Source organism: Dreissena polymorpha, chromosome 6 (genome assembly GCF_020536995.1).
Source record: "Dreissena polymorpha isolate Duluth1 chromosome 6, UMN_Dpol_1.0, whole genome shotgun sequence".
NCBI lineage: Eukaryota > Metazoa > Mollusca > Bivalvia > Myida > Dreissenidae > Dreissena > Dreissena polymorpha.
Genome location: NC_068360.1, coordinates 74,351,102 through 74,370,718, shown reverse-complemented (window position 1 = coordinate 74,370,718; position 19,617 = coordinate 74,351,102). Strand labels below are relative to the sequence as shown.

The 19,617-nt window shown below is 34.0% G+C and overlaps 1 protein-coding gene across 1 annotated transcript; it reads right to left on the bottom strand.

Annotated features, from left to right (window-relative positions):
• Nucleotides 1-1,408: 1,408 nt before the first annotated feature.
• Nucleotides 1,409-19,617, bottom strand: LOC127836695 (uncharacterized). Its single transcript, XM_052363393.1, has 11 exons — nucleotides 18,984-19,617; nucleotides 18,530-18,625; nucleotides 12,371-12,627; nucleotides 10,573-10,750; nucleotides 9,523-9,632; nucleotides 8,774-9,143; nucleotides 7,793-7,894; nucleotides 7,115-7,244; nucleotides 4,960-5,092; nucleotides 3,664-3,865; nucleotides 1,409-2,632 (listed from the first exon to the last, which is right to left on the bottom strand). The coding sequence occupies exons 1-11, from the start codon at nucleotides 19,120-19,122 to the stop codon at nucleotides 2,547-2,549; spliced, it is 1,803 nt and encodes a 600-aa protein (XP_052219353.1). The 5' UTR covers nucleotides 19,123-19,617; the 3' UTR covers nucleotides 1,409-2,546.

Below are 19,617 nucleotides of genomic sequence, written 5' to 3'. Positions count from 1 at the left end.
GATAATGGCGACTAAAATTTGATAAGCTCCAGCGTATAGCAGCGATTTGAGAGTGTTGAAACTGGCCCGACACTTGTGCTGAAATTTCTCATGTATATGGCGTTTTCGTCATATCTGGGAAAAATCCAGTTTTTGATAAAATGACGAAAAAGTGGTGTTTTTTATTGCGCAATCGCTATAAACACGTGGATAAGCCGGAAGTATATGTAGTGTTAATAGCAACCCCAAGACAATTCTCCCCCACAAGACGATTCACCCGCTAGACAATTCAAAATTGATTTTAAATATAAACAAATTCGTACCAATAATATTTCGTACCCATATTTTTTTCGTACCTATTTTTTTTGTACCCATTTTTTTCGTCCTCAAATTTTGTTGTACCCAAATTTTTTTTTCGTACCCATTTTGTTCGTACCCAAATGTTTTTTGTACCCTAACTTGTTCGTACCCAATTCTTTTTTTCGTCCCCTTTTTTTCGAACCCAAATGTTTTTCGTACCCAATTTTTTTCGTACCCAAATTTCTTTTTTACCCAATTTTTTTGTACCCATTTTTTTTGTACCCATTTTTTTCATACCCAAATGTTTTTGGTACCCAAATTTGTTCGTACCAAAAAAAAATTTGTACCCATTTTTTTCGTAATCAAATTTGTTTCGTACCCATTTTTTCGTACCAAATGTTTTCCGTTCCCAATTTTTGTCGTACCCAATTTTTTTTTCGTACCCATTTTTTTCGTACCCAAATGTTTTTCGTACCCAAATTTGTTCGTACCCATTTTTTTTTCGAACCCATTTTTTTCGTACCAAAATGTTTTTCGTACCCAAATTTGTTCGTACCCAATTTTTTTTTCGTACCCATCTTTTTCGTACCCAAATGTTTTTTGTACCCAAATTTTTTCGTACTCAAATTTTGTTTCGTACCCATTTTTTTCGTACCCAAATTTGTTTCGTACCCAAACTTTTATTCGTACCCATTTTTTTCGTACCCAAATAGTTTTTTCGTACCCTAATTTTTTTCGTTCCCTATATTTTTCGTGTTCTAATTTGTTTTCGTATTCAAATGTTGTTTTTTTCCTACCCTAATTTTTTCATACCCATTTTTTTCGTACACAAAGTTGTTCGTACCCAAATTTTGTTCGTACTCATTTGTTCGTAGTCAAATTTTTTTCGTTCCCGAATTTTTTCGTACCTAATTTTTTAATTGGTACCCATTTTTTCGTACCTAAATAGTTTTTCGTACCCTTATTTTGTTTGTACCCTTTTTTTTTGACTCAAATTTGTTTCCATGCCCAAATTTGTTTTTTTTCATACCCACATATTTTTTCGTACCAATTTTTTTTTCAATTTGATTTGATCTCTCCACTCATTCCATCCCGCGAAACCCTTAAGGTGTCGCAACTCTAGTATTAAACAAAATGCAGTTAGGCGATTAAAAAAAATAACTTCTTAGAAATATCGGATATCTACTTCGGCATTTGAATTTGTAGAAGATTTCACATTTTAAGCCATTTGCAGGATGTTCGTTGGATTTTCCGCTTAAGTTAATCTCCAAACCTCGCTTTTTTCGTTAAGAATCGAGGCAACAAAGGCATCAAACAGTTTATTGTGCTAAGGCTAAGACTGATAAAGTATAAGTGGCTTGAATAAAAACGTAGCTCCTTGACATAACTATTCCTAAATAACCATAATTATTCAAGATTTAAATTGAGTTTTAAATAACACAGAGAATGCTTTAATTATTAAAATTAATGTGAATCATACATGGATACAATATGTTATATGTAACAATCTTAGAAGATATACATGTAGAGCCATAAACATGAATTATAATTAACATCATTACAGTTCACATATTACAAGCTTCATAACGATGTTAAAATATTTAAGTACGAGTCATATTATAGCCTATAAAAAGGACTGCCTTTTATACCGTTAAGGCTTAATAACATATCACATGAAGTATATGTTTTTAAATCAATTATGGATATTAATACACAATCAAATATAATCAATTTTGTATACACCATAAAAATTGTTTCCAACGTCGAAAGTAAAATATTTGCTAAAAGTAACACAGACTTACCAAACAAAAAAATGTAAATGGATTTAATAAACTACAACCTACCAAACTTATTTTCGAATATAACTTGACTTCATATACCATGAAACGCATTATTAAGTGAAAACTGTAAAATAAACTTATCACTAAAGAAATACTCATTTTCGCAAACCAGAGTCAGTTTTGCTGCAAAATTATGTTATTCAAATGAAGTCTAGCGGCATCTTTTTAAAGCGTATGTTATTATTAAAAACGTGTCGTCAAAATATATAAATGTATGTTCACTTACATAATCGGTAAGTAATAATTAAATGTCAATATGTCTTAAACAGTGAATTACTCAGTAACAAAATGCAAGTTTAATTACTGAACACTAAAAGTAGTCTCTCTGTTGTTTTTCAGTATACACTGTACATCTATGTTCCATAATATTTACTGCAATTAATGGCACTTTTTTTAAATGTTGGTCACCTCATCTCCGCAAACGTTTTATTTTCGAAAGATCACTGTTTTGGAGTCCCGAATCGCTCTCTCCAACGAGTCCATGAGGCGTATTTCTGAACTGGCGCCTGGACCTTTAACAGAGAAACACATGTTAAAGAAACCTTTCCCAGATTTTGGCATGTATTGAAGTTTTAATTAAATGCTTAAAATTGATAACTGTCAACATGGGAACTAAATAGCTCAAGTAAAAACGTTATCTTTAACTGGACTCCTACGACTGACCCTTGGAGTTAAAGTCCTATACATAAACCACTTGGCCATATATGCTTATATTGGGACCAGTGTATTTTATACTCTATTTTAGCAATTCTTGATAAGTCAAAAATATAGCGATAACAACAGAACTCACTAAATCATATAATCGTTTCGCAGTTATTATGGTTGATACTTTTTTCATCTGTTTTAAATCGTCTTGAGATACATATAATTGATGAATTAGAGCAAGGTTAATATTCAGTTTTACCAGTTTCTCGCAAATATAATAATTACAACATAAATTTGAAAATCTGAAACATTTGTTGTCAATTTGTCAATTTATCAAAAATCTGAAAATGTCCCTTTAATATATATTCATGCATGAAGTGAGGTACCAAACAAGGTACCAAACATGTATATATTCAAACAAAAACTTAATCTACTACTTACATTTATAATCTGGGCTTTTTTATAATATGTGAAACGTACTCAGGGCTAAATACATCCAATACGAACAGCAATGGTGTATTTTTGGTATGGCAACAATTTACGTAAAATGATCACAAACTTTATCAGTATTATTCGATACAAACATGGATCCAAACACAAATAACCTTATTTTATATCTTTAAAATAAGAATCAAAAAGCTGTTGAATTTCGTTCTAAATAAGCATAACGTAGAATGGACATTAAACTCGATTTGACCCGATCCTAAAGTGCAATAATTCACTTTCATATGAAACTAAAAAAAAACATCACGTAAAACCTGAAATTAAGTATAACTCATGTCCATCGTAACTAATCCCAAATTGCAAAATATTACAAAGCAAACATTCGTTTCTGATAGGTTCACGTGATCCATATTTAAGAAATAAATAACATTAATCAAATACTGTGACAACTTACCATCATCTAAGTAGATCAGTGACACTTTATTGTCACCAAATATTGCTTGTATTGGTCCACGGGACATGATCTCGTCAAACGTTTCCTTGAACCTCGGCCCTTGTTCTTGCATTGCAGCCGAAGACAAGCCAGCATATTCTTCCTCCATCATCTTGACGCATTGCATGGGTGTGCAATACTCGGCTAGGAAACACCGCTCAAACTGAAAGTAGGTGTATCAACCTGCAAAAGCTGACAAAACCAAATACACAAAAGCCACTCAACATTTAATAATAGAAATGCTCCCCACTGACGCGGACATTGTCAGAATATACAGAATTTCACTTCGGAAAATCACAAGAGTAATTGGGACTTTCATAACAAATAATACGTTGATGATTTGACATAGTATTGCCAGTAAAATGCTCGGTCAGAGGTTCAGATAACAAGTCAAGCTCGAACATAAGGACGTTTTGCATGTATCGCCTAAAGGCGGTGGCCCCATTTTATCATATTACTTTGACGTATTTTATGTCAGAATTTGGAAATTATTTTCTTTACTTACATAAAAAACAAAAGGATGAAATAAGGTTTCCCTCTTGCGGGTGCAGCTGATGTTGAATAAACTTCAGACCCTTTAAATGCCTTCCTAGTTAATTATTTCAGATATGTGGTCCACATTAAATCATTCAATGTGGCATATTAAAATATACGCGCTTTTCTTAAAGCCCAATACCCAAATTCAATGCCATTCATTAATTACCAATGCATCGCGATGAACATGTTAATCGCTGATGGATCAAGGCATTTGTTTAGGAAATGTTTTACCAACTAATCCGACACTGCATTGGTTATGTTGGTTAACATATTTGTCAATTTGGATTCATATTCCATTCTTAAAAGACTCAAAACCATTTAAAAAAGACGCACATACATATATGCATACCATGCATACCAAAGCCTTTACGTTTGACCGGTTTATGTGAAATTGACTTTGGGATTAACAATATTTTATTAAACAAATTCTTGATAGCAACACATTTTGTGTAAATTCTATAACAATCTTTTACAATATATCCTATGTTATTGGCGAGACACAATTGATTTAACACACACAAGGACAGAGTTGACGGACGATACCTGCTGTGTAGCCTCACACATCCGCATGACAGTATAATAAGATCATCCAATAAATACCTGTATTGAGACTTACCGGTAAACAATTTTCTAATCGGTTTACTATTTAACTTTTTTTAAGTATTAACATAACACAATTTAACACGTACATATGTATATTGATCGAAATGTTACAATTACTATATTATTTGGATCCCTGGTGTCTGTGAATTTGAAGACGTTCAAGTTGAAAGGTCGACCAATCTGTCCACCAAATTCGTCAATAGTTGGCTCTAAATCTCCTTTCAAATGCTCCACTTGGCGCTTATCAACGCTGAAATAAATCATCAAAAGGACACAGCTATACACATTATTTAAAGTTATAAAAGTAAACGATCAAAATATGGTTCTAATATTTTTCCGATAATACTACATAATATTTAAGCCAGTGATTGCTGAAAAAGTCTTGTAAATTAAATGTGACGGAATGATAGGCTCATACGTCAGGGTCTATATCCCCCGTCCCATTTAATGCCGAGTAAATGACTTATGATGTCTTTATTTTGCAAATGAGGGGAAATATGTGTATTTACTCGGATCTAGTCCCAAATGGTTTGGAATACAAAAATGTGTTGTGTTTCGAAGATACATAGTGTCAAAAAGCCTTAACAAATGCAGGAACTTATTTGACGAGTGCATGTATTTTTAGGCCAATGGTCACACGATGTGACTTTGTGATACGAATGTTAACACAAAACGGACGAAATTCCCAAAGTGAATAGTTCAAGTAATCTTTGAACATTTTTATTTTTCTCAAAAATGAGTTACATTTCAACTTAAATGTACATTGTATGGTTATGTTGAAAAAAAAAATTCATACAGGATATTTGTTGGATTCGGTGGAATATCGAATTTATTTCACGAGTGATCATATAAAACAATATTTTCACGAGTGGCGAAGCCACGAGTGAAAATATATATTTTCTATGATCACGAGTGAAATAAAATCGATATTCCATCGAATCCAACAAATTTTCTTTTTATTTTATGCTTTTTCGACCGTTTTTTTTTCATTGTAAATGAGTTTAACTGGATAATTTCGCTGGATTAATGACGTCATTTCGTCGAAAAAATGACGTCATTTCACATTAAAAAGTGAAAAATATTGATATATACTGTTTAAAACAGTGGAATACCAATTTTATTTCACTGATATTTCTCTATGATATACCGGAAAGCATAAAATAAATCCAGTTTTTTAAGTCATAACACATATGATTAACGTTATAAAATAATTAACCTTTCAAACTGGCATTGTGAATTATCAGTCAGTTATGTGTACTTATAAAGAAAAGGGAAATTAAAAAAAAAAGATAACACCTATTATGAATAACTCTTATTTATTGTATGCTTTCCGGTGGTTTATAGAGAAATATCAGTGAAATAAAATTGGTATTCCACTGTTCAAACAGTGAAAAATATATCGATATTTTTCACTGTTTTACTGTGAAATGACGTCATTTTTTCGACGAAATGACGTCATCAATCCAGCGAAATTATCCAGTTAAACTCATTTACAATGTAAATAAACGGTCAAAAAAGCACAAAATAAAAAGAAAATTCGTTGGATTTGATTGAATATCAATTTTATTTCACTCGTTATCATAGAAAATATATATTTTCAGTCGTGGCTTCGCCACTCGTGAAAATATTGTTTTCTATGATAACTCGTGAAATAAATTCGATATTCCACAGAATCCAACAAATATCTTCTATTTAATAGTACATCTCTCGCTTGTTACGTCCTGCTTCTACTCCGTCCGACCATGTTGTAGAGTTTGCTTCTTGTGAGTTTATACGCAATCGAAACTATATTGATTTAAGTTTGACTTATAATTGCCTTATAAAATCGATACTATATTTATAATACGTGTATACATGTTTCTTTGTTTAATGGCCCATAATACCCGTTTAGGTATAGTGCATATTTTATTATTCAATAAACTATTAAAGTATTATTATAGACAATAGATAATAGTTATAAACTTTTACTGACCTATATAGTTCGATAGGCTAGCGTGCAAGTTTACACGTGCACATCATGTTTGCTCTGTATCAGCGTATTAATTAACTACATGTAACTAAATGATACTTTAATGCAATGTTTCACATTTGAAATAAGTGTGTAAAACTTTATATTTAACTAAAATTCTTTTTAAAAACACCAGCATGCGCACTTTCTATATTTGCACATCACAAGAGGAACGAACGTTTGATTTACAAATATCAGAACGACATTTTTCTAATTCTGCTTTTAATATTGATAGTTTATATATCCTATTTTGTCAGAACTTACCCATTGTTTGCTAAGTTTGTCAACCATTGGCCAGTATTACATGATTTTATCCAGACAATAACAAGTGTTTGAATACATCCGCACTCTATCTGCTTCTTCTCAAGATATGCTTTGATTCTTTTGCCCAATGCTGAAAAAACATATTATGAACATTTAGACTAATACGTTATGATGTTCCTCATATTAAATGGTGATAATAAGACTTATCATTAATTGGTATTTGTCTTGAGAGATTTTTTAATTCGCTAAACAATATAAGAATTTATATTTTATTTAGCTAATAATAATATACCCAGAAACTTATTTTTTAATAGTAAACAATTTTAAATGTTTTCTCTTTCGTTGCTTTGTATTTAAATTGTAATACTAAGAGATTATCTTGTATATACACGTTCATGTTTGGTGAATAACGCTGGAATAAGTGTTTGATGCTTCTTAAAGCCGGTTTAAAGACCCAACAATTTGTGTTTAAGAGCAACACTGATATGGCATTGTTTTATTTACTGCGAGATGTTTTACTATTATATCAGATAAATGAACAGGTCATTCTGATAACGCTTTAGTTTTGTTTTTATGTCGGAATGGTATGTTCTTTAACTCATTTGATTTGTTATATTTACTATATTTGAGATTTTTTATGTTGTCTTAAGTCCGTCACATATTTTGCTGAGGACTTACTGTTGGTCAAAGTTTTCATCAGGTAGTTTTGCACGTATGCCCAGGCTAAACCAGGAATCACGTCACCTGCTGGAAGTGCCTTGCTGATGTCGACAGGGGCACCTAAAAACAACAACCAAGTAATGAAACGTAAAAAAGACGAATGCAAACAATTATTATGTATTGAGAACATATTCTGTAATGAACAACTTCGAAATATTCAAATAAATTCGAAAAGCTGTTGAGCTTGCAGATTTATACGAATAATTTCCGTTACATGATTGTCAATAAATTTTGTAAATTTAATTGAATAAAAACAAGCTTTATTTAACATAAAGTGAAACTCCAAAATATCAAAGTTGAGAAATTCGTGTCCATTAAACATTTATTTCAGGCAAATGACCAACGGCCTATATAGTACAATATAATCAATGCGACATTTAACATAAACCAGATGGCCATTATGGCCCTTAAGCGCCAGCTGAGGTAACTAACACAAATTGCTGACGAATCAACCAGGGCATCTCGTTGTTAACCACATTTGACCCACATTCAACATGGCCTATATATTCAATTTATTCATTCTGGCCAAGTTTCATCAAGACTGAGTCATAAATGTGGCCGTTGGGTGGGAAACTGATTTTCATAGATTTGCTCTGAAGACCTGTTTTTAGATGCAAATGACCCAGATTCAAATTAGTCTCAGATATTATCAAGATACAATCTGATACAGCTTTGGTCATATATGTTTCCCCTAGAATTTGTTACAATTTTTGTCTTAAAGAACTGGCCTAGTGACCTGATTTTTTATGCACATGACCCAGATTCACTTACAGCCAAGATTTTACCTAGTGTTTTTTCTATAGTGGTTACAAGTTTTTTTTAAGATGATGTCGCCTGCTTTGAAGAATATTTGGACAGTCCACAGCGAATGTGTGTACAGCAAGTACTTCAACATGTTTTCTTCGTTTAGCATAAAATTGAATAACAAGGCAATTTTACCTGAAACTGTTCTCAGAATGCCGTTCAGGTAGAATTCGTCCGCAGTCACTTGGAAGAAGCGGACCCATTTTATACAGTGTGGAACATCGGATATTTGTAGGCCATTCAATACAAGCATAACTTGCATCTTGCATTTGTCAACACTGGTTTGTATGTCGGTCATGACGTTGAATGAGAAAACGCCATCTTCTTGCGCAGCTTTAGAAAGGACACATATGACCCAGCCTTCATGTGTTCCCTGACGGTTAAGTACTCCCTCCCCAGGCAATGAGGTAAACGTTTGAATTTGCTTCTTTTCCAGCAATCTTGTAATGTCTTTTCCCACCTTTTTGTCCGAATCCGATTCAAAATATCGAAGGTACACTCTTCCCTGTTTAAAAGGTAAAGATGCACATGATACAATTGCATACATCTTTAACCTGTAACCTTTTACCTCATAGGTTTGGGATGATTGTATCATTAATCTTACAAGATAACCGAAAGGTCGCAAGTTGAAACGCCATGACAAAAGCTTGCCGACCATCTGATACCATTACTTGAAATACCTCCTCTTGATTCATGGTACATTACCATGTTTGTGTTGGTTGGATAGAAGTAAATATAAAGTGTTAACTGGTCAAATGCTATCCGTGAATCCATAAAATGTTGCATTCTGAAAACATAGTTTCAGTAACATGAATTTGCATTACTTGTTTAGAATATGTTCGAATGTTGCTATTAATATATGTACCAGACTAAAATAGGAGTACCTGTTGTTCATCAGGTCGGATGGTTGCTTTCTGTAAATCCAAGATTTCCTTATTACCCGTGCCTAATGTCTTAGCAGCATCAAACAATGCACGGGGAATGTCTGCTTCATCTAAAAAAGCATTAATTTTAAGGCCGTCTAAAATAATGCATTAAACATGTGCTGTCTTAAATAATGCATTTACATATGTGGCGTCTAAAATAATTAATTTACACATATGCTGCGTAAAATTATGCATTTACATTAGCGCAGTTCTAAATTAATGCATTAACTGTGTGCCTTCTAAAATAATGCATTTACACTTGTGCCATCAAAAAAAGAATTTACACACGTGCTGTGTAAAATAATGCATTTACACATGTGCCGTCTAAAATAATGCATTTGCACATGTGTATTAAAAAGGCATTATTGGATTGTATTAACAATGAGTTACCAATACAATAAAATGTTTACATATGTTATGGTTTACCTGACAGTAGTAACAATTATTATTAATTAAGCCTTCTCACTTGTAAACGAGTTCAGAGAAATCGCTTTTTTTTAACAAACATAACATGAAAGCGTCTATCAAATGTCATAAAATTGATTTGGCAATGCATTACAGGTGTCTGTATAAATGTTATTTGCATAAGCATGCAAATGGTTTTTGACGATATTATTTAAAGCTCTGATCCAAAACGCAAGGTATTGTTATTGTGGTTCGAGGCTAGATTGTCAATGTTTACCAGGCATATACAGATTTTACATTCATTTAGTTTAAGCTTTTCATCTTCATGGTTGACACTTTGTTATGACATGTGTATAATCCAAACCAAAACATTTAAGGTTAACCAAAATATGAAATAGTCCATGTATAGTTGTTAAACAGTAACAGTACCATCATACTATTTTATGCTTATTAATTAACCCTTTACCACTTAGATACTTATTTTGACGCATTTGTTGTTCCTTAAAAAGTAACATTAAATAAAATACTCGCAGGCTGTTCTGGTTTTATGCTGGTTACAAAAGCCATTTTCGCTTTGCTTCGTATGGGGGAAAGGGTTAATACCTTTGCAGGAGACTAATTTCACTGTGTCATTCCACCCTTTGAGGTCCAATATCTGCTGGTATAGCAGATGAAATCTCTGCTTCTCTAGGCCAACGTCTATCTTGCCGAGATGCTTCTGTGCGAGTTGAGAGATGGCCGTCAAAACTGTTGGCACTTGGGCACAGATGTAGAACTCTTCCTGAAATAAACAAAAATATGTATGAATGTGGTAGATTGTGTGTAAAGTATTTGGTTGTTGTAATAGCAGCTCATTTCTTAAGTTAGGACCAAGAATTGTTGAACTAATTTAACCAAGTACGCATTTCTATTAATTTATATTCATTTATGCTCCCAAACCTGATACTTGTAAACTCTTTCATGTGTATAAACTACACTATTTCATGTGTGTCCAATATTAATTTTCGGTTTCGTTCCCAAAGGAATTCCAAAGCTAGGCCTTTATATAAGCTGCCAACAAAAATTCAGTGCAAAAAATCTTCATCTTAACATTGTGTATTCAGCAGAAACTGTATTTATATTTTTGTGACAAAATCCTTAACCTTTACCGATCGATAAGCCCAAAAAACAATCTTAAGCTTTGAAAACTTGCAAACTTGCCAAATCTCAAGTTAAAGCTGGGTCATTCTATGCAAACTTAAGTAATCGATCGGAAACCATCTGTTTGACGCAGCCCTACCCAACACAAGATCACCTGCACCCCAAACCCCAATTGTGTTGAGTTTAGTCTCTGTCATGTAACCTTTTTTTGCGGGATTACCTCACTTGAACTTAATTCTGCAATTAATTATTTCTTTTCGTTTGTGTCGGTCAAAGCAACACCAGAAACACTTTTTATACGCCCGTTTTAAAAAAACGGGACGTATTATAGTTTCACCTTGGCGGCGGGCGGGCGGGCGCTCGGCGTCAACAGCAGTTTCCGCTCTCTTAGTCAAATAGTTTCCATCCGATCTTTACCTAACTTGGTCAGAAGTTGTATCCAGACAATATCTAAGTCAAGTTCAAATATGGGTTATGCCGGGTCAAAAACTAGGTCACAGGGTCACTTAGTGCATTTCAAGCATTAAGCATGGTTTCCGCTAAGTGAAGTAGTTTTTATCCGATCTTCACCAAACTTGGTCAGAAGTTACATCTGGACAATATCTAGGTAGAATTCGAATATGGGTCATGCCGGATTAAAAACTAGGTCACGGGCACTTAGTGCATTTCAAGCATTAAGCATGGTGTCCGCTCTGTAATAGAAGTAGTTTTCATCTGAGCTTCACCAAATTTGGTCAGAAGTTGTGTCTAGACAATATCTAGGTCAAATTCAAATATGGGTCATGCAGGGTCAAAAACTAGGTCACGGGGGTCACTTAATGCATTTCAAGCATTTAGCATGGTGTCCGTTCTCTAATTGAAGTAGTTTTCATCTGATCTTCACCAAATTTGGTCAGAAGTTGTGTCTAGATGATATGTAGGTCAAGTTCAAATATGGGTCATGGTAAAGTTATCAAGTTGTCCAAAACCTTCAAACGGGCGTATCTTGTGACAGTTTGGCACTCGTGTTCTCTTCTATCCTAATCTAATTACAAGAATCCTTAACTTTGGAATCTAATTAAAATAACAATGCACACCCAATCCCAAATATCTATCTTATAGGCAAAACCTAACGGTGTGGTAACACTTGTGTTTTGTTATCATGTAAATTTTAACTTCATGCTATCTGACATTTAAATAAAATTGACTAGGTAGTCATTGATTTAATTTTACTGGTTGATATTGTGTGACAATTTTACAATTTAGATAAGCAAATTTTTACATTTTCACTTTTTATTTTGTAGATTGTCACTTTGTAAGTTCTTGTCTTTCCAGCATGTTCCCTTTGAAATGCAATTTCATCCACTGTTGTGCCTTCCTTTAATGCTGTTGAAATACAAATGGATGCGGATTCATTTCCTGTTAGCAGGCCGGATGGAACTTCACAAGTTTCAGGTATGACCAAAAGGAATCTATCGACCAAACGTTTCTTTTCATGTTCATATTCTTTGCATTTCTGTGCAAGACGTTTTTGCAGCTCTGAAATTTTAAAAATAAGCCCGAGTTGCAATACAAAACAGCTAAACGGTTCGAAAGCATACAGTTTGCATGTCATTTTCAGCCATCCACAGCTGACTATATTAACAAAAGTTAATTGAGGAAGAATAAAGCAAAGTATATTCCATATATTTTGATGGCATGATGTTTGCATGCAATTTCTTGTAAAAACAAGGATATCAGTAAAACTGATGGATGCTCCCCAATGATGCTATGTCATTATATGGGTTAATCGTGTGGAAAACAAAGTTTGACCTTGAGAAAATCTATTTTTAGCCTCAGTGACCTTGACCCCAGTGACCTCAAATTTTATCAAAAGGTAGAGGTCCATGCAAGGTACCTACATGCCACATATATAAGAGATCGGTCAAATATTGAAGGCGCTATGAGAAACTGTAACCAAAGTGTGACCTTGAGAAAATCTATTATTAGCCTGATGACCTTGACCCCAGTGACTACAAATCTCATCAAAAGGAAGAGGTCCATGCAAGGTACCTACATGCCAAATATATAAGAGGGCGGTAAAGTATTGAAGGCTCTATGAGAAACTGTAACAAAAGTGTGGCCTTGACCTTGACCTTGAACCCAGTGACCTCAAAACTCATCAAAAGGAAGAGGTCCATGCAAGGTACCTACATGCCAAATATGTAAGAGATCGGTAAAATATGGAAGGCGCTATGAGAAACTGTAACAAAAGTGGGAGGGAAAATATATTATTAGCCTCGGTGACCTTGATCTTGACCCCAGCGATGTCAAACCGCATCAAAAGGTAGAGGTCCATGCAAGGTACCTACATGCCAAATATGTAAGAGATCGGTAAAAAAAAATGCAGGCGCAATCAGAAACTGCAAAAAAAGTGTGACGGAAAAATCTATTATTAGCCTCGGTGACCTTGACCTTGACCCCAGTGACTTCAAACCTCATCAAAAGGTAGAGGTCCATGCAAGGTACCTACATGCCATACATGTAAAAGATCGGTAAAATAGTGAAGGTGCTATGAGAAACTGTAACAAGTGTGATGGAAGGAAATACAGAAGTACAAACTGGCAACTATATGCTCCCCATATATATATATATATATATATATATATATATATATATATATATATATATATATATATATATGGGAGCATTAAAAGTTGATGGTTATTAATGTCATTTAATTTAATAACGGTGAATAATTAATTAACATGAAGTTAAGTATTATTGAATGTTAAGGCATAACAGGTCACCTAAAATTTGAGCTAATATATATCAAACTATTTTATTCTGCTTCAGGGGGGGTTTTTAGACAAAGGGGAAGACGCTGGACGCTGGGTAAAAGGGGAAAATAGAGGGCGAAAGAGACATATTTGGGGAAAAAATAAAAACTGTGTTAATCAATGTCTATAACACATCTACTCTGATTTCAGGGGTTTTTCACCACTGTCTGTGTCTCAGGAAAATGGAGGCATTCCCAAAGCAAAAAAAAAACGGCCCCATTCCCAATCAAATCTAGATGAAATTTTTCCAAATTACAATAAAGAAGTTTTCTGTCAAAATCATTAAAAAAACGTTACTCTCTCATTATTACATTTGTACATGTTTGCACTATATTCATTGTTTTTTTGCATAATTTCGTACGTTTGACAATATTAAATTGAAATAGAATTGAGATATTATAATCATCAGACACATCTTTCTATAAAAAATAAAATAAAAATAATGTTTTTTAGGGGGAATTTTTTGTCAGGAAAGGTGAAAAAACCAGCCTAGTTTGGTGGGGGAAGACGCCGATATTCGGCGTCTGTTATATAAGGTAAAAAAAACCTGTCCTTTGACATATTGCTTTTATATTGTGCATACTTCTTAACCAACATGACCCGAATCTATAAACAAGAGCAGACAACTGTATCAAGCATTTTTACAGAATTATGGCCCCTTTTATACTTAAAATATGCATATTATTGATAAATCTATATTAAAGTTTGCGTACCACGTCAAATATTGTCTATGTCCTTTTACATATTGCTTTCATATTTTGCATACTTCTTTACCAACATGATCCCAATCTATAAACAAGAGCAGACAACTGTATCAAGCATTTTGACAGAATTATGGCCCCTTTTATACTTAGATAATTGAACATTTTGCTTAACTTCTTTATTTATGATCAAATTGTATTCATACTTTGACAAAACAACACTTACCTGACAAACCACAATGCACTCCACCCAAACCATCCCCCATGCCCCACCCCAGAATCCCCCCCCAAAAAAATTTTTTTTTTAAATAATCTTATTTTTGAAAGATCATCTATTAAATGACCACACACCCACATTATACCTCCCCCCTCTCCATGATGGCTTACGTTATACTGTAAAGCACTCGAATAGTTGCGTGCGCTGTCCTCTGACAGCTCTTGTAATTAATACAATTTGATAAAGATGGGTTTTACATTTACACATACGATGCTGTCCGGTAATCTTGCGCAGTTGAGGATCAATTGGTTTAAAAACATGTTCTTTTATAAATTGGCAACAAAATATCTAAATTTATTATGAAAATAATAAGTTCATGTGCTAATTAACACAAAAATATCTAATTAATTCAGTGAAGAACTATCCGATTTGATTTCAAAACAAACATGACTCACCTCATTTTCAAACTATCAGTGTCCGGTAATCTTGCGCACTTTGTATAATGACCACTTTTAGGCAAAATTTCCAAAATTGTAGACATATGGTGTCCAATTATTGACAAACAAACATTCCAGAAAAATATTTTTAAAATCAGTTTGTAAAACCATTAAAATTAAATGTGGATTTCTAGAGCAGTTTTTGTTCACTACAAATCAATAAATAATATAGTCACTAATAAAAGTGTACCATTAATAAAACAAGGGCTGTTTGTAAAACATGCATGCCCCCCATATGGGCTCTCCGTTGTAGTGACAGCCATTGTGTGAATATGTTTTTTGTCACTGTATGTCAATGACCTGTGAAATGTATCCAATTAATAGTGCAAAAACCAATCAGGACCTATACTAATCAATTATATCCATTATATGATTGAGTCTTTGATTTTTTGGATTCCTTTCACACATTTTGACTTATTTGACAATATGTGAAACGTGCACACAATTTGTAATGTTTTATTTATTAATGGTAATGAAACATGTTATTTATAGCAGTTAACTCCCCTAGTCATTGACCACCATAGATAGCAACGCAATCTGATTAAAAATAGCCAAGGCTAGTTTTGTGTATTGGGCAAATGTATACAAGTGCAACTTGACCACATGACCAGTATCATGTGTTTACCACACACACCGAAGTCAGTTATGTAATAGACCATTAATTCCGCTCCCAACTTTGGCCACTTGCCAAGATACTGACCAGTATCAGATGGGGTTGTGAAACTGTGTAAACAGTGAACACCAGTCCATGTAATACTGGCCTACCACTTGTACTAGTTGATTTGGAGTTAATACAGTAATGCATGTACAAATGAGACACTAAGCTCAAAAGTTAATTATATGTGCCTCTGAAAACTAACCAGAGGAGTGGGTTGAAATTTACAATCTTTACTTGGCATTTGAGGAAATCTGAACTCTCAGGGTTTGGATAGAACATCCCCAAATTAACTTTTATTTACACTGTTGTTATTTTTGTTCAATACACAAATATTAACCTAACTTTACAAATCCTGTACAGTAAAGGAAACTAAATCTAAGTTGATATTTTAATATGCTTGATCCTATTTATGTATTAACATTGTTTTATACATACAAACTGTGTTGCTGTTTTTCAATTAACAAGCAGATAAAAAATTAATTATACTTTTATGTATAATTTGAATTGACATAATTAAATGCAAGTTGCGTAGCAAGAATTACATGTTTGATTTATTGTCAGTGAATCGTGACATTTTCTCAGTGTTTCAGACCACCAGTTTGTCAAAGCTATCAACCGCTTGGATGGTCAAGCTAAATAGAATTGACCCAGAAAATCACAACTGTCCTGTTGCCATATAATATTACATATCATATTACATTGGTTTTTTAAATGTTGAATTCTCACGTCATTTCCATAAACATAGTATGTACTGGCACAGAAACAAAGGCTTATACATCATTATGAATGAACATGTGTCAAAAATTCAATTTGTAAGTCTCTTTACTGGACAGTGTGAAAACAGAATAAACTAGTGACCTGAAAATCAATAGGGGTCATCTGCGAGTCACGATCAATGTACCTATGAAGTGTCATGATCCTAGGCAAAAGCGTTCTTGAGTTATCATCCGAAAATCATTTTACTATTTCGGGTCACCGTGACCTTGACCTTTGACCTTGTGACCTCAAAATCAATAGGGGTCATCTGCGAGTCATGATCAATCTACCTATGAAGTTTCATGATCCTAGGCATATGCGTTCTTGAGTTATCATCCGAAAACCATTTTACTATTTCGGGTCACCGTGACCTTGACCTTTGACCTAGTGACCTCAAAATCATTAGGGGTCATCTGCGAGTCTTGATCAATCTACCCATGAAGTTTCATGATCCTAGGCGTATGCATTCTTGAGTTATCATCCGGAAACCATTTTACTGTTTCGGGTCACCGTGACCTTGACCTTTGACCTAGTGACATCAAAATCAATAGGGGTCATCTGCGAGTCATGAGCAATCTACCCATGAAGTTTCATGATCCTAGGCGTATGCATTCTTGAGTTATCATCCGGAAACCATTTTACTATTTCGGGTCACCGTGACCTTGACCTTTGACCTAGTGACCTCAAAATCAATAGGGGTCATCTGCAAGTCATGATCAATCTACCCATGAAGTTTCATGATCCTAGGCATATGCATTCTCGAGTTATCATCCGGAAACCATTTTACTATTTCGGGTCACCGTGACCTTGACCTTTGACCTAGTGACCTCAAAATCAATAGGGGTCATCTGCAAGTCATGATCAATCTACAAATGAAGTTTCATGATCCTAGGCGTATGCGTTCTTGAGTTATCAGCCGGAAACCAATTTACTATTTCGGGTCACCGTGACCTTGACCTTTGACCTAGTGACCTCAAAATCAATAGGGGTCTTCTGCGAGTCATGATCAATCTACCTGTGAAGTTTCATGATCCTAGGCGTATGCGTTCTTGAGTTATCATCCGGAAACCACCTGGTGGATGGACCGACCGACCGACCCACCGACCGACATGAGCAAAGCAATATACCCCCTCTTCTTCGAAGGGGGGCATAAAAAGTACCGGTATGCGTGAAAAAAATGCATAACAGGTTTGATACCATGATCATGCTTCCATAGTTTACAGAAAATATAAAAACTAGGCCATTGCGCATGCGGAGTTCATACCAAAATTGTTTGACAGAATGGCGGGAAATGATGACTATGTCGTCTGATGCGATATATTTTTATGGCAAAAAATACCAAAACTGATCGGATATTGTGCAATGGAATAATAAATTACACGTTGGATTTATGAATTCATAATTTAAAGTATGAAAACGCTAAAGACTGCAGGGAATTTGTGATTCATTTTGAATTTTTCGTAAGAAGGCCAGTGTTTACGATGTATAGGGATGACGCAACAGGTGTTTTAATGAAATGATCGAATTTAATTTTGCATGGAATACGTAACTTTTAAATCCGTTAATTCTTTAAAATGTGAAATTTAATCTTTCATCACTAAAGAAAACCATTTGTCGTCTGCGAGATTCGCAAATGCGAAGTGCGCAAGATTACCGGACGCGCAAGATTACCGGACTTAACTGTATATTAATTATTCAATAAAGTAAAGAATTATTAAAAGTAAACACATTATGATAAGTCACCTACATTTTGGGCTAATACATACTTAAAAGTTATAAGAAAGTATGAATACCTTCTACCAAATATCCCATGAAGCCTGAAATATGAGAGTAGACCAACCCATGGTGTAAGTTGCCCACTGGCAAATCTTCCGCCAAATATTTGGAAGCTTTAAAATACAAGTAAAACAATTCATAAACAAATATATCAATATGACATGTAATTTGTTGTAGCTAGTTAACAGAATGCCAACAGATTTGTTAAGAGTGCTGAATTTTGAAGTGACAGTGTTTCTCCAATTCAAGGAATACATGTTTTTAATTATGGTAAGTTCAAAGCTAAAAGCAGTTCATCTACATGAATCCATGGAAAAGCAAAATGTTTTAAACATGAGCAGTTAATGACAAAACTTGTTCAAATATGAAAAAGATGGTGCTTTAAAGGCACGATGATTCAATTAAAACAATGTAACTATAATAAATAAATACGTGATGGTATTGTTTACATAAAAATGCTTTATATTTTACATTTCATTCTTGATAGAAGTGAATCAAATCCACTTTCTTTGTCCAAGTCAACAAAAACACTGGGTGTCAAGGCTAGAAGACCCCTTTTCAAAGACTCGCTTGTTTGGGATTTTCCTTTGTATCCAATAAATATAGGCATGCATGTTTGAAGAGAAACCTTTTCTAAAGCTGCCACGACTGCGAAAGTTATCAACCCCGTCTCTTCAGTTATTTTTGTTATCAGAAAAACAAAACGACTCTTTGGTTCTGATTTACGGGGGTGAACGGATTTACGGAGCCGTGAAGTTGTTGTAGAAGATGTTTTCCTGGCTCATTCGTTTGGCTGTATATCTTACACGTACAGTTGTTGCTATTGAGATAAATCTGCAATTGCTTTGCTTCATCAATATCGCAATTCTCGTGATATACAAAAACCAGCAGGTTTTCCTCAATCGGCATTTCTTTCTCCTCAACAGACATTTTAAGTTAACAGTTCAATACTTTGGATTTAGATAACTTGCGATCACTGAATGGCTTATGGCTTATGGAAATATTGTCAATAACAGTTTAATTTATTTGTTCTTATATTTTTCAAGAAATACACGTTGTGCATTCCGTTAATATTTAACAATGTTTGAATAAAAAATAAAGAGAT

Excerpts from the sequence above, each read along its gene's own strand:
- LOC127836695 (XM_052363393.1), bottom strand. The coding sequence starts at position 19,122 with ATGCCTATATTTATTGGATACAAAGGAAAATCCCAAACAAGCGAGTCT. Across the intron at positions 10,751-12,370 it reads ACAAAATAAAAAGTGAAAAT|GAAGAGTTCTACATCTGTGC; the intron begins GTAAAAATTTGC and ends TGTTTATTTCAG. Across the intron at positions 5,093-7,114 it reads ACAAACTTAGCAAACAATGG|CGTTGATAAGCGCCAAGTGG; the intron begins GTAAGTTCTGAC and ends GATTTATTTCAG.